Source organism: Silurus aristotelis (genome assembly GCF_946808225.1).
Source record: "Silurus aristotelis genome assembly, chromosome: 8".
Taxonomy (NCBI): domain Eukaryota; kingdom Metazoa; phylum Chordata; class Actinopteri; order Siluriformes; family Siluridae; genus Silurus; species Silurus aristotelis.
The window spans coordinates 29,528,792-29,550,607 of NC_139581.1; the positions used below are offsets into that span (position 1 = coordinate 29,528,792).

Here is a 21,816-nt window from a genome sequence, read left to right on the forward strand (position 1 = left end):
GCACTTTTCTGCTCTATGATTATGACACTGAATGTAGACTATAACAAACAAATATATGATTTTGGCCCCATTCGATATCCATAAGAGACTAACATTTCAAGACATTTTATTCATTTATACAGAACAAGGTTTAAACATTTCATTTCTATTTGCCAAATTTCCTCAACACATTTACTTATGCAAATGTAAGACTAGATGATATCTTAGTATAAAGTCTAAATAAAATCCAGAATGCAGCCTTGTTTTCAACATCTCTAGGTTCTTCCACACTGCCCCACTACTACGCTCCCTCCACTGGATTCCTGTAGCTGCCCGCATCAGATTCAAAACACTGATGCTGGCCTACAAAGCCAAAATTGGACCAGCACCCCCTTCATCTCAGCACTGATCCTCAACCACTGCTCAACTGATCCCATCATCTTTCAGGGTACAGGGAAGGCATGCTTCCAGACTCTTCTCTGTTCTGGAACAGAGGTGGAGGAAAGAATTGCCACTGGTTGTCCGAACAACTGAATCACTAACAGTCTTTAAACAACAGGTCTAAAGAAGTACCTTTTCAAGAGGTTCATAAATTAGCCCTTTTTGGATAAATAACTTGCTTTTTAACTCTTATCTTTCCCAAGAGAGTTTTCAACTGATTGTATTCTTTGTCTGTGTCCTACTGAAAAAGTATTAGAATGTATTTATTGATGGTGGCTTCAAAACTCTTGCTTGATGAATGATCAGACAAATGATGAGAAACTAATATAATTAATTTACCATTTAACTGCAGAGGTGGACAGAAATGAAGTAAATGTTATTATTTCCCTGTACTTAATTAGCTTTTCCATGTATCTGTACTTCATTGAAGTATTTCCATTTGGGGTGACTTTTACTTTAACTTTACTACATTTCAAAGTCAAATTTCACTCAACTACATTTAGCAAAATCGGTCAATCATTTTTTATATATTTGTGTATAAAAACGTAACTGGTCAAACACGTAGCAAGCCACCAATCCGGATCGAGCGCACGCTCTGTTTTACACGTGTTCTGATTGGCACTTGGTGTATCTACTGATCAACAACATACAGTTCAGCATCAGTTCACCATCAAGCAGAACATTTAGAGAGGAATCAATGATGGAAGAAACTCCAGACTCGAACTCGCCACAACACCTGTGACCTCATTTGCACAATCAGTGTTTGAGTCATTAATATCAATCTATTAATAGATCAGTGTCCTGAGCCTTTACACATAAATTGAGGTGATTAAGTAAAGAGTTGTGTAATAAAAAATGATAACAGGAACATTATAGATATAATAAATCATATTACATGGGATACTTAAGTGCATCTGAAGGCAAATACTTTTGCACTTTTAGTGTAGCTCTACTATTTTTTCTCAAGTACATGGTTTGTGTACTTCATCTACCACTGTTTAATTCGTCCAAGTCTTCAGGTCTGAGTTGTTAAATTCTTTTTCCTGTATAGTTACTGTTCTGACATGACAAACGAATGATATTGCACATGAAAATGAACAAATTAGCCTCTGAGACACAAGTCACAAGTCATAAAAAATATTCTTTCATTATGACAGTTTTTAAAAGCATAATTTTTTTATAATCTCTCATCATTCCAGTCACGAGACTTTGCACAACACTCATAGAATCAGGGCTGGAATTATTATTTATGAGAAACAAGAGATCTTGTTAAAGAGTAAAATTTGCTGTTATTAGGAAAAAACCTGTGGCGTTAGAGACTGCGATAGACCCAGCTGTCATATCACCTCCACCCCAACAGAGGGAACCATCAGCCGAGTACTGAACGTTTCCGGTTCATAGGTCACTTCCTGCTTTTGGGATATGATAAGCAATGCTCACTCTAACCACCATGCGAAGTATTGTAATTCTCTTTTGCCAGCTGAGCCCTTATTGGTTCACGTGTTACTGTTGTGTTTCCTCAACTATGTCTACAGCCTGTCATCTTTTGATTTGTTGACCCTCTGGATGGCTTTATCGATGTTTGTACCGTTTGCCTGTTCAGCCTACTTTGCTTTTGGATTATGTGTTTGTTTTGCCTGCTCTGTGTTTTTATACCAATAAACCGCATATGGATTCCGATCCACCAGCCTCCTCATTACAGAGACTTTTTAATAAGACCACATTTTTAGGGGGGTTTGAGACTATCCATTTTTAAAGTAGTTGGCCTTATTGGCTTTCCATAATGCCACTCACACAGAAATTAACATGAAGTTTGATTTACTATATAGTAATATATTTCTGTTTTGAGGGTCTGTATGTTACACACAAGTAATTGTTTTAGAATTAATTATTCTAGCTCAGTTGCTCACTGCGATCTGCTCAAGTTGCCTCAAAACAATATGTTCTTTAATTATGGTTGTTCAGTTTTGTCCCCAATGTAATACATTTATGGGGTGCCATAACTTTACTACAAAAGTGTGTTCAAGCCTTAAAGCATTAGGATTAATACCTGAATGACAAGATGGAGCCATTTGGACCTCTTAAAATGGTTACTGCTTCAAGCCAGGACTGCAGATTAAATACCTTTCGGTGGCCATTTTGAAAGGTCAAACAGGAAGTTGTTCCTGTTGAGACTCTTTTTCCTTTGTAACACTTTTTACACATTGTTAATGCCCTGAACATTTCCAGAAACATGAGATGTAAACAACGTAACTAAGAAACACTGTATGTGGAACAATATCGCGTGTACATTTGCTGGTTTGTCCCTTAATGACTGGTTATACAGGGTCACGTGACTTCTATATCTATTTACACGCTACAATCGATCGGTTATAAATCATAAATACAATCAGTTTCCTATTTTGATTTAATTCCAGTTGTGTGTAATATTCAATAATAATTCCTGTTTATTAGAGATAGTAAAATATACTTAACTGTTATGTAGCTCACTACTGACACCTTGTGGACGGAAACGGACTTTTACAATTACCTTTAATGATGCAACAGGTAGGATTCGCGTGGTGTGGGTGGAGTCTCTGTTGTCAAATGGGTGGAGTTACAAATCGAACACGCCCTCTTTTTCACCCATGTACACAAAGCTCCTCTCTGAAGAAATGTTGCTAATACACAAATTTGTTTTGTTTTTTTCTTCTGAGAAATGGCCACGTCACATTATTTTGAGATTTCCAAACTATCTTTATCACCTTCAAGATCTGGATTTAAGCGACACTGTTGTATTTAATCCAGATCATGACTTGAAAAAAAAAATAAAAAATTCTTTTTGACTGAAAACACAATCTCAGGGTGGACGGAAAGCCAAAACAGAAAGAGAGAAAAAATCTAGTCTCAGATGTTCAACTCTGAAAGCATGTAACATGTACTGGTATATAAAGATTTGGGGACTTGGCGACGTGTCCATACAATGACAGAGGAGAACCTGATTACAAACATACATTCTGAACCAGAATAAATTTTTTTTATTCTTATTTCTATTGATTTTTATAACATTTTTATTAGAATGAAATTTAAAAGAATTGGCTATTGCACGTTATTTGGGGTGTTTGGGTATTAGTTCACGTTGTGTGTGTGTGTGAGTAACCCAGCCATTAGGGGGGCACAAGCCAGTGCACTCTTAGTGCCGGTCCCAAGCCCGGGTAAATTAGGGGGGCGACCCCTAATGGGAGCAGCCGAAAGAAGAAGAAGAAGAAGAAGAAGAAGTGTGTGTGTGTGTGAGTGCATTTACACATTCCGTAGTGTTCACTCGTGTAATAACAGACTTTATTGTTAATGGATTTTAAGACATGCTAAGGAAAAAAATATACAATTTAAGAAAAATCTATTACATTATGAAAGTTGGTCATGATAAAAAAAAAATCTAAAAACAAATAAATAAAAAAACATTTCCCTAAACCTGATGTCATGATGATGTCACAAAGTCGCTCAGCATGCGACCTGATTTAAATATTCATATGTTACACCTGTATATATATATTTTTTTAAATAATTATATCGTTATATATTCCTTCATTAATATCGTTATATACTAAAGTACACTCTTATATTAAATATTATTTCAAAAATAGAGATAGTCGGAGTAAAATAGGAAGCTCACACCTTTAAAGCTGTGTGTGCGTGTGTGTGTGTGTGTACTGTATGTGTGTGTGTGTGAGTTACTTTAGCTACAGTTACAGTGAGGCTTTACAGCTGTGCTTCTGTATTCATCAGTAGGAGGTACGCCGTGTGTGTGTGTGTGTGTGTGTGTGTGTGTGTGTGTGTGTGCGCAGGCATGCATGTTCAAGAGGTAAATGCAGATTGAAGCTCTTTGAATGCAGCCCGTCGTTGCTTTCTCTCCTCTTCCATCCTCTGCTTCTCTTCTTTCTCTTCACGGAGCTCTGCCTCAAACTTACTGCGTACTGACAGCACCTGAGCCTGTAACACACACACACACACTTTCTTTTTCTCCCTGTTACAGATAACACAACCTGTATACCAATATTTTATAAAACATACTCCATATTAAAAACCATCTCACACACACACACACACACACACACACACACACACACACACACACACACACACACACACTCTATATGGCATATAATGAAGACTATACACCAGTATTACACATTTTATATATACACACACACACACACACTCCTAAAAGGTGAAGTTCAACTGTACTGCCATTAGATGGAGACACACGACTTAAAACCTCACCTATGTAAACAAACACACACACACACACACACACACACACACACACACACACACACACTCCTAAAAGGTGAAGTTCAACTGTACTGCCATTAGATGGAGACACACGACTTAAAACCTCACCTATGTAAACACACACACACACACACACACACACACACACACACACACACACACACACACACACACACACACACACACTCCTAAAAGGTGAAGTTCAACTGTACTGCCATTAGATGGAGACACACGACTTAAAACCTCACCTATGTAAACACACACACACACACACACACACACACACACACACACACACATGCACACATTAATCACCATTGAGGGTGCCATGCATTTAAACTAAAACTTAGCCAATCGTCACTTTAAATAAGGTCAATGGACACAGGAAACATGGAGACGGATGTCGCTGTGGCGACCCCTAATGGGAGAAGCCGAAAGAAAAAGAGGAAGAAGAATGGGCACAGGAAACAGTGCACACTCTCTCTTAATTAACACACACACACACACACACACAAACAAACACACCTTGGCCTCAAAGAAGTCACATGCTCCCTTCACGCCCTCATTGGACACGTTGATCTCTGAGAGACGAGCCAGTGCCATGAGAGGGTCGTCCTCCTGCAGATCCCCTGCTGCAGCTCTCCTGAAGATCAGAAGGAACTGAGAGAGAGAGAGAGACAGATAAAAAAAAGAGTGTGAGAAAAAGAGAGAGAGAAATATTTGTGTTATATATAATTTTCTTTTCATTCCGTTGCTCAACACCGCATGCGAAATTAAGGCTGCTGCGTTCTCAAATCCGATTGGTCAGAAGGTTTTGATACATTTTCATCCGCTCGTTCTGATACGCACCAAACGTAACCCGGACACATTTTCCTAGTACTCGGGTAAGGACTCTCCAGTGTCAGAGGTCTACTTCAGAGAAGCTTCATTGTGTCACCAAAAGTATGTGGACACCCGAGCATAAGATTGGTATGAGCTTCTTTCTGAACATTGCATTACACATTCATTCTCCATTTTCTATTCTAATAAGATCATCATGTTTTTATGGAGATTTGTGTGTGTCTGAAAAAGTCAGGTGCCTCAATACTTTTGCCAATTGAGAGATTAATTGTGACTGCAGATTGTGATCTAAGATAAAGCGACTGTGTGTGTCAAATCAAATCAAATCAAATCAAATTTTATTCATCACATACACATACATACAGGGTACGACATGTGAAATGTTTTGTGTGTGTGTGTGTGTGTGTGTGTGTGTGTGTGTAATCTTATCCATATGGAATTTCCAGTCACTTAAGACACTGAGACACAACAGAGCCACTGTGTTCCACACATAGCTGCCTTATCACCTGTCTGAGAGTCTGAGTGTCTGTGTGTGGCTCTATAGCTTTCTGAGGACCACAATCCTGATGCACACGGGTTATTCTGATGATACTATAAGATCAGGTCAGTCCCCAAAAAGACTCATCAGCTACTATTAAGGTGAAAAAAACTGAAAACGGTCATATAAAATTTCTTGTTTTCACACAAAAAAAAAATGTCCCTGTATGTTCAAACGGAGTTTTATGAGGACTTTCAGCTCATCGCCCTCGTTTTTTTTGGCTTATCGGATCATTTAATTGTACGCATTTTAATCTAAACCAACTGCGAATGAACCAATAACACGAAATATGCCTTTCATGTAAACTCAGATGGACCACAAGGTGTGAAGCACTGAAAGATATTCTCCAAAAAGCTGGTTATAGCACGCACACACACACACTTACCTCTCGGTAGCTGAGCTTGCCGTCATAGTCTTCGTCCACTTCGCGGATCATGTTCTTCAAGCCGATGTGAGTCTGAGGAGCTCCCAGCTTCTCCATCATCATCTTCAGCTCCATCAGATCGATGTATCCGTCCTTCCCAGAGTCAAATCTGTAACATACACAAATGCATTGGGACCCCAGATTTTTTCAGTCGTATGTGGTTCTTCTTTAAACTTTTACCGAAAAGGTAAAAGACGTATTTGGATGTGGCACGAAATTTTGAAGATATGGTTTCTGTGGGTTGGAGTGAAAGATCTTCCTGCTATAAAGCTCTTATACTCAACTTTGGGACGAATTTTTCAACCTGACATACCCGACACCTCACCTACACCAGTACCTGACTTTACTAAAACCACGGTGGTTGAATGAATTCTCACAAAAATCTTGTGGAACATCTTTCCAGCAGAGTGGAGCTCATAAGTGTAAATAAGGAATTCAAGTGGAATGAACCAGTTCCTATTTACAGTCTGGAAGGAAAACTTCCAAACGTGGAGTATCCCATCGTATACGCACAGCCTCCCATTAAACGTGTAGAAACACCAGATGCAGGAGAACAAAACCCGTAAGAAGCAGCAGAGATGACATGCATCCAGTGCGCATGAAGTATGTGGCTAGCTTGCTTTGCTAGCATAAAGCCTAGCGTGAAAAAACATTCTCCGGGAATTTACAGAGTGCTAACATTTAGACTTGCAACTGGAGTTGCACTAGGGACTGATGCTAATAAGCTAACCTGAGGACAAATGGGTCAGAGACATCAAGAACAGCAACATTTTCTACAGATGTGATGGTAGAGTGTGAGGAACGAGTTTGTCGCAATAATTTGAAGATTGAAGTACAAGAAGAGTGGGAGAACTGAGGTGAAGAATTTTAATATCCTGTTCTCCAGGAAGTGATGGAGAGAGACACAGAGAGACACAAAGAGAAAGACAAATATTGTGATGCTATGATTACAGTACATCAGTACAGTACATAATTGATTGAATCTTTTAAAAGAAAGTAATTCACACACACACACACACACACACACACACACACACACACACACACACACACACACACACACACACTGATGCTGGGAAGATGGGAATCGTTTAGCGTTGAGTGTATGAGAGCGTATACGTTGTATAAAGAAAGAATAAAATGAACTGCTCCTTTCTGTTTCCTTTTTTGAGACGACTCGTTCTTCTGAGTCCCGTTAAAGACTCGTTCAAAATGAACGAATCGTTCATGAACAAACCATCACTTACACACAAACACACACACATACACATCAGGCTGTCTCACGTCTCACACTCAAACACCATGTCTAATCTCCTCTCGACAGAAGTGTTGTGTCTGGACTTAGCAATCAATCAAACTGAAGCAGCCAATCCAATCACACGATGCACTGCTTAACCCCGCCCACTTGTATATCAAATCAGGAGAAAACTCTAACTCACGTATTCGTGTATAAACGCACTGTTCTAACACTAACTACTGAGCATTTTGCAGTGTGTGTGTGTGTGTGTGTTTAAATGTTCTTTCTTATTGGCTCGTTGGGTTTTTCTTGGTATTTTTAGATAGCCAGGATTGGGGCAGTGAGCTGGCCTTCACACACACACACACACACACACACACACCCACCCACCCACCCGTGAAAGGTTCTTTTACTGACTTGCGTAACCCCAGTATAAGCCCAAAAAAAGGATCGCTATTTTTTTTCAATACAAAAGCCATGTTTTTATGAACCATTAATTCCTGATAATCTTGAATCCAGATTCCAATCGTCTCTGGAGGGAATGCAGGAAACACACTTTCTGCAAACGTTTTTTTGCAAGATGTTTATATGTTTGGATTTATACTGCTACTCTGACACAAAAAATAAGACTCCCACGTACCAGAGTCCACCAATCAGAACTCAGAGAGAGGAAGGGGGGTGGGAGTGAAAAAGAATAATAAGGAAGAAAAAGGAGGGTGAGGTTGGCATTTCAGCACCCACCGCATGCCAAACGCATTCCAGCACAACACACACACACACACTCTCCATAAACATGGTACACAAAGGCGAAAGGAACCATGGAAACCCAGGACTCGTAAAGCAGTAAAGCAATTAGACTCTGTGTGTGTGTGTGTGTGTGTGTGTGTGTGTGTGTGTGTGTGTGTGTGTGTGCGCGCGCTCTGTAATGGCTCATAAGAAAGACCTAACTGTGGTCTGAATGCCGAGATTGTCTTCATGATTCTACGGCAGATATTGTGCAGTTCAGCCTTGTGTGTGTGTGTGTGTGTGTGTGTGTGTGTGTGTGTGTGTGTGTGTGTGTGTGTGTGTGTGTGTGTGTGTGTGTGTGACCCGGTTTTCTTTTTTTCGATGACACGTATTTCCTCTGTGGCTAAAACCAGGCTGAAGTGGGTCACTCACACACCTCGCTTCCCTCTGTTATTACGCTACTTACTTGCTTATTTTCTGATTTTCTGAGCTTGTCAGGACCAGTAAAGGAGGCGTGGACACACAGACCCATACAGAAGTTCAGGCCACACCCACACCCTCCCACAGACACTCGGACCCTGTTACTAAAGCTGAGACCACACCTGTATTCCTCCAGAGAAACCAAATCCACACTCACCTACATACAGTCAAACCACACACCTTATATATCAACCACGACAACATACACAAGTTCAGACCACACCCACCAACACAACCTCAGACCACGCCCTACACACCCACAGATACTTCAACCACACCCACCAAGCACAGGCCATGCCCACACACGCCCATGTTCTCCTGAGAGAATTCCTGGTGGCTTCGAATAAAACTCTCTTCATCCCAGTCTGTTTACTTCTTTACTTGAGTATAGAAACATCTCACACCCCCAACTCCTGCACCCACAGAGCTGCATCTATACCAGGTCTCATACACACACACACACACACACACACACACACACAAAGCTGACATTGTTAGTGCCAGTGGGGATGCAGGACTTCGGAAAAGTGGCCCCTTGTGATGCCGCAATGAGGCCGAAAATGAAAAGAGAGAGAGAGAGAGAGAGAGAGAGAGAGAGAGAGAGAGAGAGAGAGAGAGAGAAATTAGGGGGGAAGAGAAAGATAAACTGAGTGAGAGAGGATTAGAGATAGAGAGGGATAGAGAAAACAGGAGAGATAGAAAAAGAGAGAGGAGAAGAGAGGGGAAGAGGGAGAGATGGGGCTAGAGAGAGGAAGAGAGATACAGTAGGGATGGGGATAGTAAGAGGAAGAGAAATAGAGAGAGGGAAAGAGAGAGAAAGAGAGATGGGGGAGAGAGAAAGAGAGATGGGGGAGAGAGAAAGGGGGGGGGGGTACAGCAGCAGAATTAGAATTGAATCAGTTCCATTAGTGTGTGACGTCACACCATTCATCAAACACTCTCACACCACTGCAACATCACCGCAGAAACATGAAAGAGCCCTTTCTGTCCTTCACTCTTCTTTGGATCTCTCTCTCTCTCTCTCTCTCTCTCTCTGTTTTCATTTTCTCTCTTCCTTATTTCCATTTTCCTCTTTCTTTCTTTCTTTCTTTCTTTCTTTCTATCTGTCTATCTAACACTCTGCCCTATTTACTTATCTCTTTCTGTGTTTTTGTGTCCATCCATCACTCTATTTACTGTTCCTGTCTCTCTTGCTCTATCCATCTGTCTTTCTGACGGGACGGATCTCTCTCTCTCTCTCTCTCGCGCGCGCGCGCGGAATGTAATTGATGAATTGGTGAGGATGAGGACGGACGCGTGCGTGAGCGCGCGCTCACCTCTTAAACATCTCCTCCATCTGTTTAATCTGTTTGCGCGTGAACTCCTTGAACTCGGTGTATGGGTTGAACACCTTCATCACCTGTCGAGGCCTCGCGCCGCCTCCTCCTCCTCCTCCTCCGCCTCCATCTCCTCCTCCGATCTCCAGCCTGCGGTTCAGCTTCTCCGCGAGCTCGCTCGAGCACCCCGAGTCCCCGTTGGCGGCGGCGTCCGCGTCGCCCTCGCCGTCCCTCCGTGGCTCGCTGACGCTCCTCGCTGGGCTCACGGCGGGGCTCACGGCGGGACTCATGACCGGGCTCTGCCCCGGACTCACGGGCCGCTCTGTGGCGTCCAGTCTGCGCCTCAGCTTCCGCGCGAGCTCCTCTGACGCCATGGCGGTGGAAAGAAGCGTGGGGTGCTGGTGCTGCTGCTGCTTCTCTGTGATCAGCTGTCGGACTGGAGACAAGCCGGGATTCTGTGCCTCAAGGAGAGAGAGATAGAGAGAAAAGGGGAGGGATGGAGGGGGAGAGAGAGAGAGAGAGAGAGAGAGAGAGAGGGCGGGGCTGCACGCGGAATCACAGACTGATTTATATCAGGATGGTTTGCAAGCTGCATGGTTTTATTGCCAGTTCCATGAATTTTACGCAAAAATGATGCGTTTTTCACACCTGGGGGCGACTGGAAAACTAATCCACACAGAGTCTTATTATTATTATTATTATTATTATTATTATATAGAACACACAGAAACATCTGTTTATGGTTGCATTTATTTTAAAGCAATTCTTAGTCTCATTCACCAGCCTTTCTTTGTCTCTCTCTTTCTCTGACTCTCTGATTCTCTTTTTACGCAGTGCGTAAACACCTTCACCTCTCTCTCTCTCTCTCTCTCTCTCTCTCTCTCTCTCTCTCTCTCTCTCTCTCTCTCTCTCTCTCTCTATCAAAAAGCTGTGCCACTCAAGATTCTGCCACAATTTTCAATTGATTATCATGTGTTAACATTTGCGTTGATAAAAAAAAAAAAAAAAACATATTGTGTTAATTTAATAAAACTACATTTTGTGTATATTTATTTTAACAGATAATTAAAAAAGGTTTATCTATGCGTTGGCCGGGAATCGAACCCGGGTCAACTGCTTGGAAGGCAGCTATGCTCACCACTATACCACCAACGCGTAAAGTTAGAACGTACACACGATATTTAAAACACGGAATAAAATTTTGTATCCACGATGCAAATTAAAATCTGTATAAATAATAGTTTAGTATTTGATCCCTCAAGTCTATTTAGCCGTGCATTGAATAGTTGGGTGTATTTTGTATTTGAGTTACTCTATTACAGGGGTTTTCAAATTGTGTGGCGCGCCCTCTAGTGGATAATAAAGACATGACAGCCGAGGCGCAATGGATGATGCATGATTGATCTATTTTTTTGTGTTCTTCATTTATGATTTTCTTTATTAAAAATAAAGACACACTCAAAGCAACAAACAGGTATTATCATTATCGCAAGTAAACGAAAACATCAGTAACACAACACAACTACACCTTTATTTGCTCTAGTGTTAAACTTAATGATATTTGATGTTATTGAAAACTCAATACATTTGAGTATTTAAGTATTTCCATTTTGGTCGTGATGGAGGAAAGGTGGGGCTAGAAAACCCACCGTGGAGAATGGCAGAAAAAGTTTGAGAATGAATGCTCTGTTATAATATCGGAAATTAATTTAATAATTAAACTCGCGTGTTCTAGCGCCCTCTAGTGTTCCTAATAAAGATACATCGTGTAAACGTGTTCGAGTCGGGTTTTAGATAATAGCTTTATGGGTATAAATGTTATACTCGTGTCGTGTTTATTCGTTATAATTTGTTCGTAATTCGTTATTTTGGTAGTATAGAATTATTGGGTGGGCTGTAGTATCTTTATATAGGCTATTCTTCCATGAGTTGGATATATGGCTCGTTGGTCTAGGGGTATGATTCTCGCTTAGGGTGCGAGAGGTCCCGGGTTCAAATCCCGGACGAGCCCAAGCTTTTCTTTTTTTTATTTCTTAAATAGCAAATAGTTTATTATGTCTTTTAAAAATAAATGTAAAATTATTTCAATTGACAAGTACAATCTAAAAGCCTTTAGTAATAATTATAGCAGCCTTGTTATGCGATTTGACAAAAAATCTAATGTTTGTTAGTTTGTTAGTTTGTTTAGGGGCAGAACCTGGAATAAGATGTATTTGATCGAATATTTCGACGATATAGAATTAAAAGCTGAGAAACAGTTCTAACCATTAGGTTTAGGGTGAAAAGATTTTGACCCCGACGTGATTTGAACACGCAACCTTCTGATCTGGAGTCAGACGCGCTACCGTTGCGCCACGAGGTCTCTGGAGCTAAGCAGAGAAATGTTACACTATACAACAAGATACAAAAATAACGCGTCATGTTTTTACTGCATGTCCAGTGTTGCACGTGACCGCCGCTGTTCAGCAATTAGTTACAGTCACATAAGTGACGCGATCAGCTGATTCCAACACCGGACCTCGTGGCGCAACGGTAGCGCGTCTGACTCCAGATCAGAAGGTTGCGTGTTCAAATCACGTCGGGGTCAAACCTTCTTATTTTCTTATTATTTTACACATTTGCACATTTCGTTCTACTTGTCTCCAATCTAAGATGATCTCTTAGCGCTTGAACAGTGACATAAAAAATTCAATTCAAATTCAAACATGTTCCTAGTTCTGTTGAGAAATATATACTGTATATGTACACAAATAAAAGACTATATATGTGGTAAACCTAAATAGCAAGCAGGCTAACTAGCTTGCTGAGTGCCCTGCTGTGTTTTAAAACATATGCATGCTCCTACTTATTTCTATGTAGGAAACAACACACATTAATGAGTGTATGAAAGTTCTGTGGAGTCCAAAATGGGACCTTTTTGTCTCTAGCAGTCTTTTCTCCTGTTTTCCATCTCACACAAGTTCATCTGGTAGTAGATGAACTTGTGTGAGATGGAAAACAGGAGAAAAGATGTGATCAGACTGCTTCATCCTCACAATCACACATGGAGGTGAAAGCTTAATGGTTTTGGGTTGTTTTGGAGCAGGTAAGGTTGGAGACTTTCTGGAAAGTGAAAGGAATCCTGAACCAACATGGCTCCCATTCCATACTCCACCATTACACTACACGATTACGTCTAGACTGCGGCTCTTTAGAACCGATTTCACCATACAAATACGACGATGTTTATTAGAGAGCTATTTAGAGATCAAACATTTGTCTAGAGTGATATCGATCATGAAATGACCTGCTCAGTCACCGCACCTAAATCCTATTAAACCCCCCTGTTCTCTACATCTGCCTCTTTAAACCCCAACTACCTGCATGTCTTCCCTCACCACATCCATAAACCTCCTCCTTGGTCGTCCTCTTTTCCTCCTTCCTGGTGGCTCCATCCTCAGCATTCTTCTACCGATATCCCCCATGTCCCTCCGCTGCACATGTCCAAACCATCTCAATCTCACCTCCCTCACCTTGTTTACAAAACGTCTACATGCGCTGTCCCTCTAATAAACTCATTTCTAATCGTCGTTTTGTGTTTATCGTTTTATGTTTATCGTCGTCACTCACAACGAATATTCAAACATCTTCAGCTCTGCTACCTCCAGCTCCACCTGCTGTCTTTTACTCAATGTAAAAAGTACTGTATCTAAACCAAATGGAAGAACCCAATATGTCTAAAAAAAAAGTCAGGCGTCTTAATACTTTTATCAATGTAACGTGTGTGACTTCTAGCTAGCTAGAACATTTTATCAGGACACAATCACAGGAGACAGGATTTAAGAGTTTTAATAACAGATCTCCATATATAAACTTGATATTGTGATGTCGATTGCCCCATTGGGAGGCTCAGGCATTACTGTTATTAACCGGGTTAAATCCGCACATACTCGTGAAATTAAATCACAAACCACATGCTTCATGGATGTCGTGTTGGAAGGTAAGCAATTAAAGAGTGGGCCTGTAAGAAAGATTTTCAGTGCACGGATTTTGGGAATTTCTGAATTTGGTCCGTTGCCTTGGCAAACAGGAATGCCAGTCAAAATCAGTTAAATACAACAGAGAGAAAAGCTCATGTGACTTCACCACTCGCCGCTTAATAGAAAAAAATGGTTTGAGATATGAAGGTCCTCTTAATGTTGAGCTAGCGAGAAAACATGCTAACCAGCCCGCTAACTTGCATTTATGTGTTTGGCAGACACCCTTATACAGAGCGACCTACAAATACGCAGTTGTTGAGGGTCAAGGGCCTTTCTCAAGGGCCCGGGAATGGCAGCTTGGTGGTGCTGGGATTTGAACTCACCATATTCTAACATTTTAACTACTAAGCTACCCCTTAAACAATTAATGAATTAGATTAACGGTGCTGCGCCATTATAGCATGCAAGTTAAACCGGATGCTAATTGGGTGGGCAGTGGTGATGTTACATGTTCGGTGCTAAAATTCTACTCAAGTTTATCCTCAAACAGAAAAATCTAAACAGAAAGAGAAGACTAATGATAGTCGTCCCTGCAAATTTTCATGTTGCATCACAGCCATATTAAAAAACAAACAAAAAAAAACATCTAAAAATGAAATAAAATTGGAATAATAATAAAAAAAAAAAAAAATCAACAAGGACAATTAAAACCTTGGTCACATTATTGGAAACATCCCATAACTTTCACTTTTTCTTTTTTTTTCATAGCAGGTAGAAAGTTAGCTGAACATAGCTTAACGCAGCATGGGCAACCGTTAAGAAACTGCTTTTAAACTCCGCCATATCGACTTCCTTCTGCCACCTTCCTCCTCAAAATCTGTCGGGTTTTCTCAAGGACGTTCTGTTACTCTTAGCCTGATCGAAGTTTGTTAGATCAGGAACAGGAAACGGCAGCGTGATAAGTCAACCCGGTTTGATATCACTGCCGGAAACTAAAAAGGTACGATTCTTGCATTCGGATTTGATCAATCGCTAGTCAAAACCTTGAAATAGTCCCTAATTTAGTTTAGAAAAATTTCTGATTCCGAATTTGGAACAATTTCAAAATTCTTTGACAGAAATTTTAACATTTCTAATTGAGAATACGCTATTTTTTCAATTAGCTTTTTTTTAGTTCTAATGTTAGCTATGTGTAGCTGAGTTTAACCAAGTCAAGCAGGTAGGTCTTGTAAATGAGTGAGGGGGTAGCTTCCTTCCGCTGGGAACTTCAAGTCCAAACAACAGACTAAATATTGCTGATTTGGAATTGGGGGTGTAGCAGACAATTAAATAGCTACACAATTGTCTATAGTTTCATATATCAATTGGAATTTCTGGTACTTTTGGGTGATTGTTTTTGTAACAGCTCTGGAAAATGCATGAAGGTTAGCAGGTCTGCTACTGGAGTGCAATCAAAAAAGGTCTGAGCTAGTTGTGCTAAATGTGGGCATCAAACCCCCAGCAAATAATTAGCCATCAGTGTCACTTTGTGAACCCAGGCACAGAATGTCGAAGCTGATGAAGGCGTACTTGGTGATATGCAGGGTTTAAAAAGTGGACGTTGACGAAGGCGTGCTGAATAGCATTCAATTGCAGAGAGACCCGAGCTAAGTGTTTATCATTTTAGGTGGTCCTCCGGAAAGACCTGCCCTGCCACCTCGTTAAGCTGCGATCAAAAAACATTCCTTTGGTCATGCTTTAAAATTATGCTTTTCGATACACAGTTTATTCAATACCTGTAACATTACCTTCATACTAAAAAATAATGACGACATCTATTTATCTTAACACCCCTAAGGAATGATGACGGGGAAACAAATCTGAAATCAGCTAGTCGGTACGATAACGCCTCATTCCTCAGCGAATTTTACAGGACGTTCGTAAGAACCTAAGGTTTGACCTTCGGGAAAAAGCATCCACGCTCGTCTGATGGGGAAAAAATTCAAATTTGGGAAAAATCTGGCAAAAGGGATAGAAGAAAAAAAAATCTGCCTACTGGAAGCTACAATAGTTTAGTGTGATTCTGAAGTACAAGTATCTTTCTTCGGCTAGTTGGTGCAATTAGCGAGCAAAGTACCTTGGAAGGGATGGTAAAGTCCAGTTTGATTCACGGATGGAATACAACGTTGGATTTTGTCGACCTGGAGTTCAAGAAACTTGTATAATGCTTGTTAAAACGGTTCGTTTTTTTTTGTGTCGGATATTTACCGGACTTAAGCTAGTAGCGTTTTAGTTAGGTATGGTTGACCATATTAACCAGAGAAACTCCGTTCAAGAGTTCGCAGTAAATCAGGAAATTGCAGTACAGGCTAAACAAATTGCAGCTACTTGATCAGATCCCAATCGTTGGTCATAACAGTATAAGGAGCACTAGCATACCGAAAGGCTAAATCTTTTAAACGTGTCACAAACATAACATTCAAACGCAACTATGTACAATATAGGATTTTTTTAATATATTAATTATTGGAGTTTTGTTATTTCAATACGTTTAGTCCTCTGCACTTTATAGAGTATTCTGAATATGTACAATATAAATTACTACAGTTTCAATGATAAAATAAATAAATAAGATACAATGACCGTGGCATCTGCAGTGTGGGGTTTTTTTTGTTGTCCCCCCCCCCCCCCGATATGGAAGATAAAGTGTATCTACATTTGTGTGGTTTGTGCCACCGTCTTTATGTATTTGTCCTCAGATGAACTGTGTGTGTGATTTTTGTGGTTATGAAGATGAGACTGAGTAAGAACAGTGGTAAAAATGTGCCAGACAGACTCCGGGCCTCAAGGACAGGAAGTCATGCCTCTGAAAACAGGAAGCAGGAAGCATCAGGGCAGGTGAGTGTGAAAAGGCTTTTTTTTTTGCTGCCGGCTATACCACCGTTCCGCTGGGCGAGTTTCCATTTTGTGTCGATAATGGCTGAGAAGAATGCTGCAACAAGAAGAGGACAAATTGATTTTGGAAAATGGAGGGGGGGGGATTCATGCAACTTGAATATTGTGTATATACAGGTGATCCCCGAGTTACGATGGTTCAACCTTATGACGACGGAGATACGACAAAATTGTAAATTGTATGTTTATACATATATACTGTATAGGTTACACGGTACGGTACTATAAATTGCTCCGTTTTGCTAACTTATGTACTGTAACTTAATTATTAACAATGTCTGAAGAACGCATCACCATCGTAAGTCAGGAACTACACGTATTTGCATGCATTTAGATTAAACCAGTTCCAATCTCAGACGGTCCGACATACATTTGAGTCGTATTGTGCTCCTCATAAGACCTCAAAGCCCACCAATAATTGATGGAGTGCTAGAAAATATTCGCAAATACTTATGTTGGCCGGGTGTAGCAGACTTCCTCTGACTTTTCCAAACACATGCTAAACAGCCAATTTCAAAATCGTACCCCCTTCCTGCATAGAACAACTGGAGGCGACGGGCACAGATTGTTAAGCGTACCCATTTGCATATTACAATTGATAAACAGCCAAATCTGTCTAACCGCAGACATTTGACTACAAATTGAATTGGATGTGGCTTAAATCTTACTGATCTGAATAAGAGCCAATCGCATCGTGCATTCATGGCATATCATGGAGCCAAAATGCTCTATTGTTTTTGCAAAAAAAATAAAAATAGTAACCAGAATTAAAACTTCCATTTAAATCTCCTTATATCAAATAGCAAATATCAAGTAATTAAAATCAAGAAAAAAGTCTGTACATTTATCAAAACTAATAAATATGGGGCCTCACCATTTTGCCTGGCCGTGCCCAGGTGCAGATGAGTCCCTCTTGGCATGCGGTGATGATGCAGTCGTCCATAAAGACAAGAACCGTGAGCCTTTCGTGGGCGATCTTCTTACAAACTAGAGGTTCAAGCAAGGGGACTTCATTCATGCGTGGACACAACGTTGTTCCCAACACCTTAGACGCATCTAATCGATTGCTACGCGGTGCTACATTGATCTTGTCGTTGCTCTTGCTTATGTTCCCAAGACTGTGGTAGCGCTTGTGCTCCTTTTCCCCTCCAGTGGCAGACTTGTCCGATTTGCGCTCTTGGAGCGATAGCGTTGCAAAACGTCCAATGCTAAAGGGGGCGCTACTTCCTACGCCGCTTACACCCGTCCCTCCGCTTTCGGTCCCCCCTTGGTTTTTCGAAGCGTTCGCAACAGCAGGATGTGGCAGGGAATTGGACCTTGAGAGGGAGCGAGGTAGTGGAAGGGGTAATGAAGCCGTCTGGTGGGTGTTGGAAGGGTGATGGTGACCCTCAACTCCTCCACTTCCGCTTGTGCTGTTCAACCCTGCACTGATGGAAGGTGGTGCGTTGGAGCCGAATGTGTTGGTGAGGGCACGGGAAAGGGGAAGTCGAGGATACAGGACATCATCTGTGAGATCCCAAAGGCAAAACTGGGTGTCTTGTCCCACTGATCCGAAGCGATACGAGACAGACGGCCCTCCTTTAGAGCTGTGTCGAGAGAGACGGGATAAAGTGCTGCTGGTTCGCACTCGACCGAAATTTAGTGCCCCTTGGCCTTGGTGGAGGTCTTCTTCACTACCGCTAAGTTCCATCGGTTCCTCTTCTTCTATGCTAGTAGTAAAGGGGTCAAAAGCCACCACATTGACCCAGGACTTGTGACCGTGACCGCGTGCCACCACACGACTTTCTGCAAATGACCATACAGTGACCAGGTCATCTTCTCCACCGGTAGCCAAATATTTCCCATCGGGACTCCAAGAAACGCAGAGCAAGCCACCGAAGTAGCTTTTCATGACACCGTGCAGCTCCATCGAATCGAAATGAAAGACACGTAGGCAGCCATCTTGGCCGACGCATGCTATGTGCACACCGTCGGGTGAAAACGCGAATTCGTTCAGCCCGCCTTCCCCTACTGCCCATCTCAAAAGTGGATTACGGGGCGTTTTGGTCTTGCAAGCATAAACCGCAAACCCTTCACCCTGCCGAAGCAGAGAATACTGCGGCGCTGTTGTGCCACACGGGTGCTCCACGTTATAGAGGTAGAGGTCCCCGCTAGCATGGGAGGCCAGGAATAAGTTCTCAGATTTAGGAAGCCATTTGAGACAAGTCACTTTAGTTTTGTCTATTAATCTCTGAAAGAGATGAAGCAGTAGAACATAAATATTAGTCAACTTACCAACACCTCTGTCCAACTTTGCGTTAGTTTCAAGGTCACAAAGAATATAAGTCATTTTGGCCTAAAGGATTTCCTAGATATTACCACTAATTAGTCTGGAACTAAAGACCTATACGAAACAATCTCACCCACACACCTCTTCATTGAAAAGCTTGCTGGTCTCTTTTTTGATGGGGTCCAGGTACTGGACCTGGCCAGCCGAAAAACCCACGATGAGAGCCACGCTGTCTGCAGTGGCAGAATACTGATTGAAGTCGTGACATGTCGGCTGCGTCCCTTTATATATACGCTTATCTATAGGCTTACTAAGATCCACTGCCTATGAATTGGAGAAAAGAAAAGAAAGTAAACACCATGAATAGAATGTACACTGTTTGTAGAAGCATTTTGAAAAAAATCTGTATATATCCTCTACGAAGACGCCATTTTTATTAACGATGTGCGATTTGACATTTTTGAGTATTGAGCAGAAAATGTGCACATTTTATATAGTAAATCAATAGAACACAAAAAGTGCTAGTTTTTTTTTCTCCAAAATATCAGCATGACTATACATTTTTTTGAATAATTTTACCTCAGATGCAGCTTCTGTTCCTGCTGCATTGCAATGATTTATATTTGTTTGGTAACAGCTAAAATGTCTAAGTCAAATAAAAGAATTTGACTCAAAAAATGCACACTTTTAGAAAAAAATAATTTTATTAAGGTTTTAAAAAATAAATAAATAAATAAATAAATTCACAAAAAGGTAAAAATCTAAACTTGTTGGAAAAGATGAATCTTTGTCACTGCTGTGAACTGACCACCACACAGAATATGAAGAATAGAACAATTTTAGGAGTCAGCCATCCACAGTAGTTCTTAAGCTACCAGCAGAACAACATCCCCAGCAATATATCGCCTAATTGTAGCTGTCAGGGAAACCCAAGAAAATAGAGATATCACGCACCCCTACAAGGCAGACCAAAACTATGTTCATAAGGTCCAAACCTGTTCCAGCATGACGATGCACCTGTGCACAAAGCAAACTCCATGTTCTAACGCTTGACCTAAAGAACTCAAGCGTCCGGCATAGAGCCGTGAACTTCAAGTCCATTGAACACCTTTGTAATGAACAAGTACACTGACACAACCCCAGACCTACTCACCTGATAGCACCAGTGTTCGATGGGGATGACCGCAAATCCCAACACCCCAAAATCTATTGGAGAGCCTTCCGGAAAGAAACTGAGCCTTTTAGTACCACATATTTCAGATATTAATTGTACCGGACATCCAATGTTTCCTACTTTAGATTTTCACCAGGGTAAAAGTACCTCGCAGGCCATCTGGCAAAAGTTTGCTCCTTGATGAAATGCAGCCCCCAAAAACATGGCATCTTTTAATTTGTTTTGGGTAAAATACCTCTGGCCATGTTGGCGATGACCAATATTTACATTTGACCATTATTTATTAAACTTTATTATGGCATCACAAAGAAATACAAGAAGGAAAGTTCAGAAAGGGAAAAAAAAAAAAAGGAAAATGTTGTCACTGCACCAATGGCAGAATATTTCAAAGATGAAACTGTCCGATCACACGATGGGGCGCCCAATTCACCACTCACGTGCGAAAGCAATCTATAAAGAAATGTAATGTTAAAATAGCATCTAACATCATGGAGACGGATGCCTCTTCACATCGGGATGATCTTTTGCCAAACAATGGTGAGACAAGCGAGAAAGAAAAGATTTAACTAGAGAATTTGTTTTGCAGGACGATAAATGCACCAGTAATAAAACAGTGGCTAGTTGAATATTACCTATAATGGACTTTGGATCTATAAATGACTTTTATAAATAAATACGTGAAAAAGATCTCAAGGTCGAATGTTTATCGCGTCTGCCGGAAATCACATCAACGAAGTGGAGATACGCCTTTAGGATTTAAATATTCTTCAACCAGTAATTCAGACCACAGCAAATAAATTTCATGTTGTGAAGATAAATTTTCTATCAGGCAACCAGAGGCTGGGCTCGGTCCTTGTTTCTCAGCAGGCCAATGCATTATAGTTGGAACAAACAATCCTAGGATAGTCGTCAAAAAAGACCACGCAATAAAATGTAGCTAGGGAGCATCTCATTGTCTCATTTAGTGCCCATTTGCTATTATATGTAAAAACCTCCATTCCGGTGCTTTTGGAGATGTGTGGAGATTTTATTCAGCCGCATTAGTAAAGTCGGTGAGTGTAGGTGAGGTGAGGAGGCCCATGGGAAGCAGATCTCCATGGAGCTGAGGTTTGGGTCTCTTAGTTCAAGTGAAAATTTCAAGGTACCACAAAAAAAAAAAATAAATAAATAAAATAAAAAAATCGAATGAATGCAAAACACATGGACTGAGATATATATATATATATA

At 40.9% G+C, this 21,816-nt stretch overlaps 2 protein-coding genes across 2 annotated transcripts in view; both read right to left on the minus strand.

The window, feature by feature from the left end:
- Positions 1-3,721: 3,721 nt before the first annotated feature.
- On the minus strand, positions 3,722-10,786 carry efhd1 (EF-hand domain family, member D1). Its single transcript, XM_083549194.1, has 4 exons — positions 10,254-10,786; positions 6,456-6,603; positions 5,218-5,352; positions 3,722-4,389 (listed from the first exon to the last, which is right to left on the minus strand). Exons 1-4 carry the CDS (start codon positions 10,625-10,627, stop codon positions 4,255-4,257), a joined length of 792 nt encoding a protein of 263 aa, XP_083405320.1. The 5' UTR covers positions 10,628-10,786; the 3' UTR covers positions 3,722-4,254.
- Positions 10,787-14,065: 3,279 nt separating this feature from the next.
- The window catches only part of LOC310730004 (WD repeat-containing protein 20), an 8,937-nt gene continuing 1,186 nt past the window's right edge, over positions 14,066-21,816 (minus strand). The window contains exons 2-4 of the mRNA XM_083548743.1: positions 19,557-19,739; positions 18,021-19,376; positions 14,066-17,183 (exon numbers count right to left, since the gene is read on the minus strand). Of these exons, the coding sequence (XP_083404869.1) occupies positions 17,124-17,183; positions 18,021-19,376; positions 19,557-19,739 (1,599 nt within the window). The 3' untranslated portion in view covers positions 14,066-17,123. The remainder of the gene's footprint in view (positions 17,184-18,020; positions 19,377-19,556; positions 19,740-21,816) is intronic.

Coding starts and splice junctions, on each gene's coding strand:
- efhd1 (XM_083549194.1), bottom strand. CDS start 10,627: ATGGCGTCAGAGGAGCTCGCGCGGAAGCTGAGGCGCAGACTGGACGCC. Junction 5,353..6,455: donor GCAAGCTCAGCTACCGAGAG/GTAAGTGTGTGT, acceptor TCTCTCTCTCAG/TTCCTTCTGATCTTCAGGAG. Junction 4,390..5,217: donor GTGACTTCTTTGAGGCCAAG/GTGTGTTTGTTT, acceptor TGTGTGTTACAG/GCTCAGGTGCTGTCAGTACG.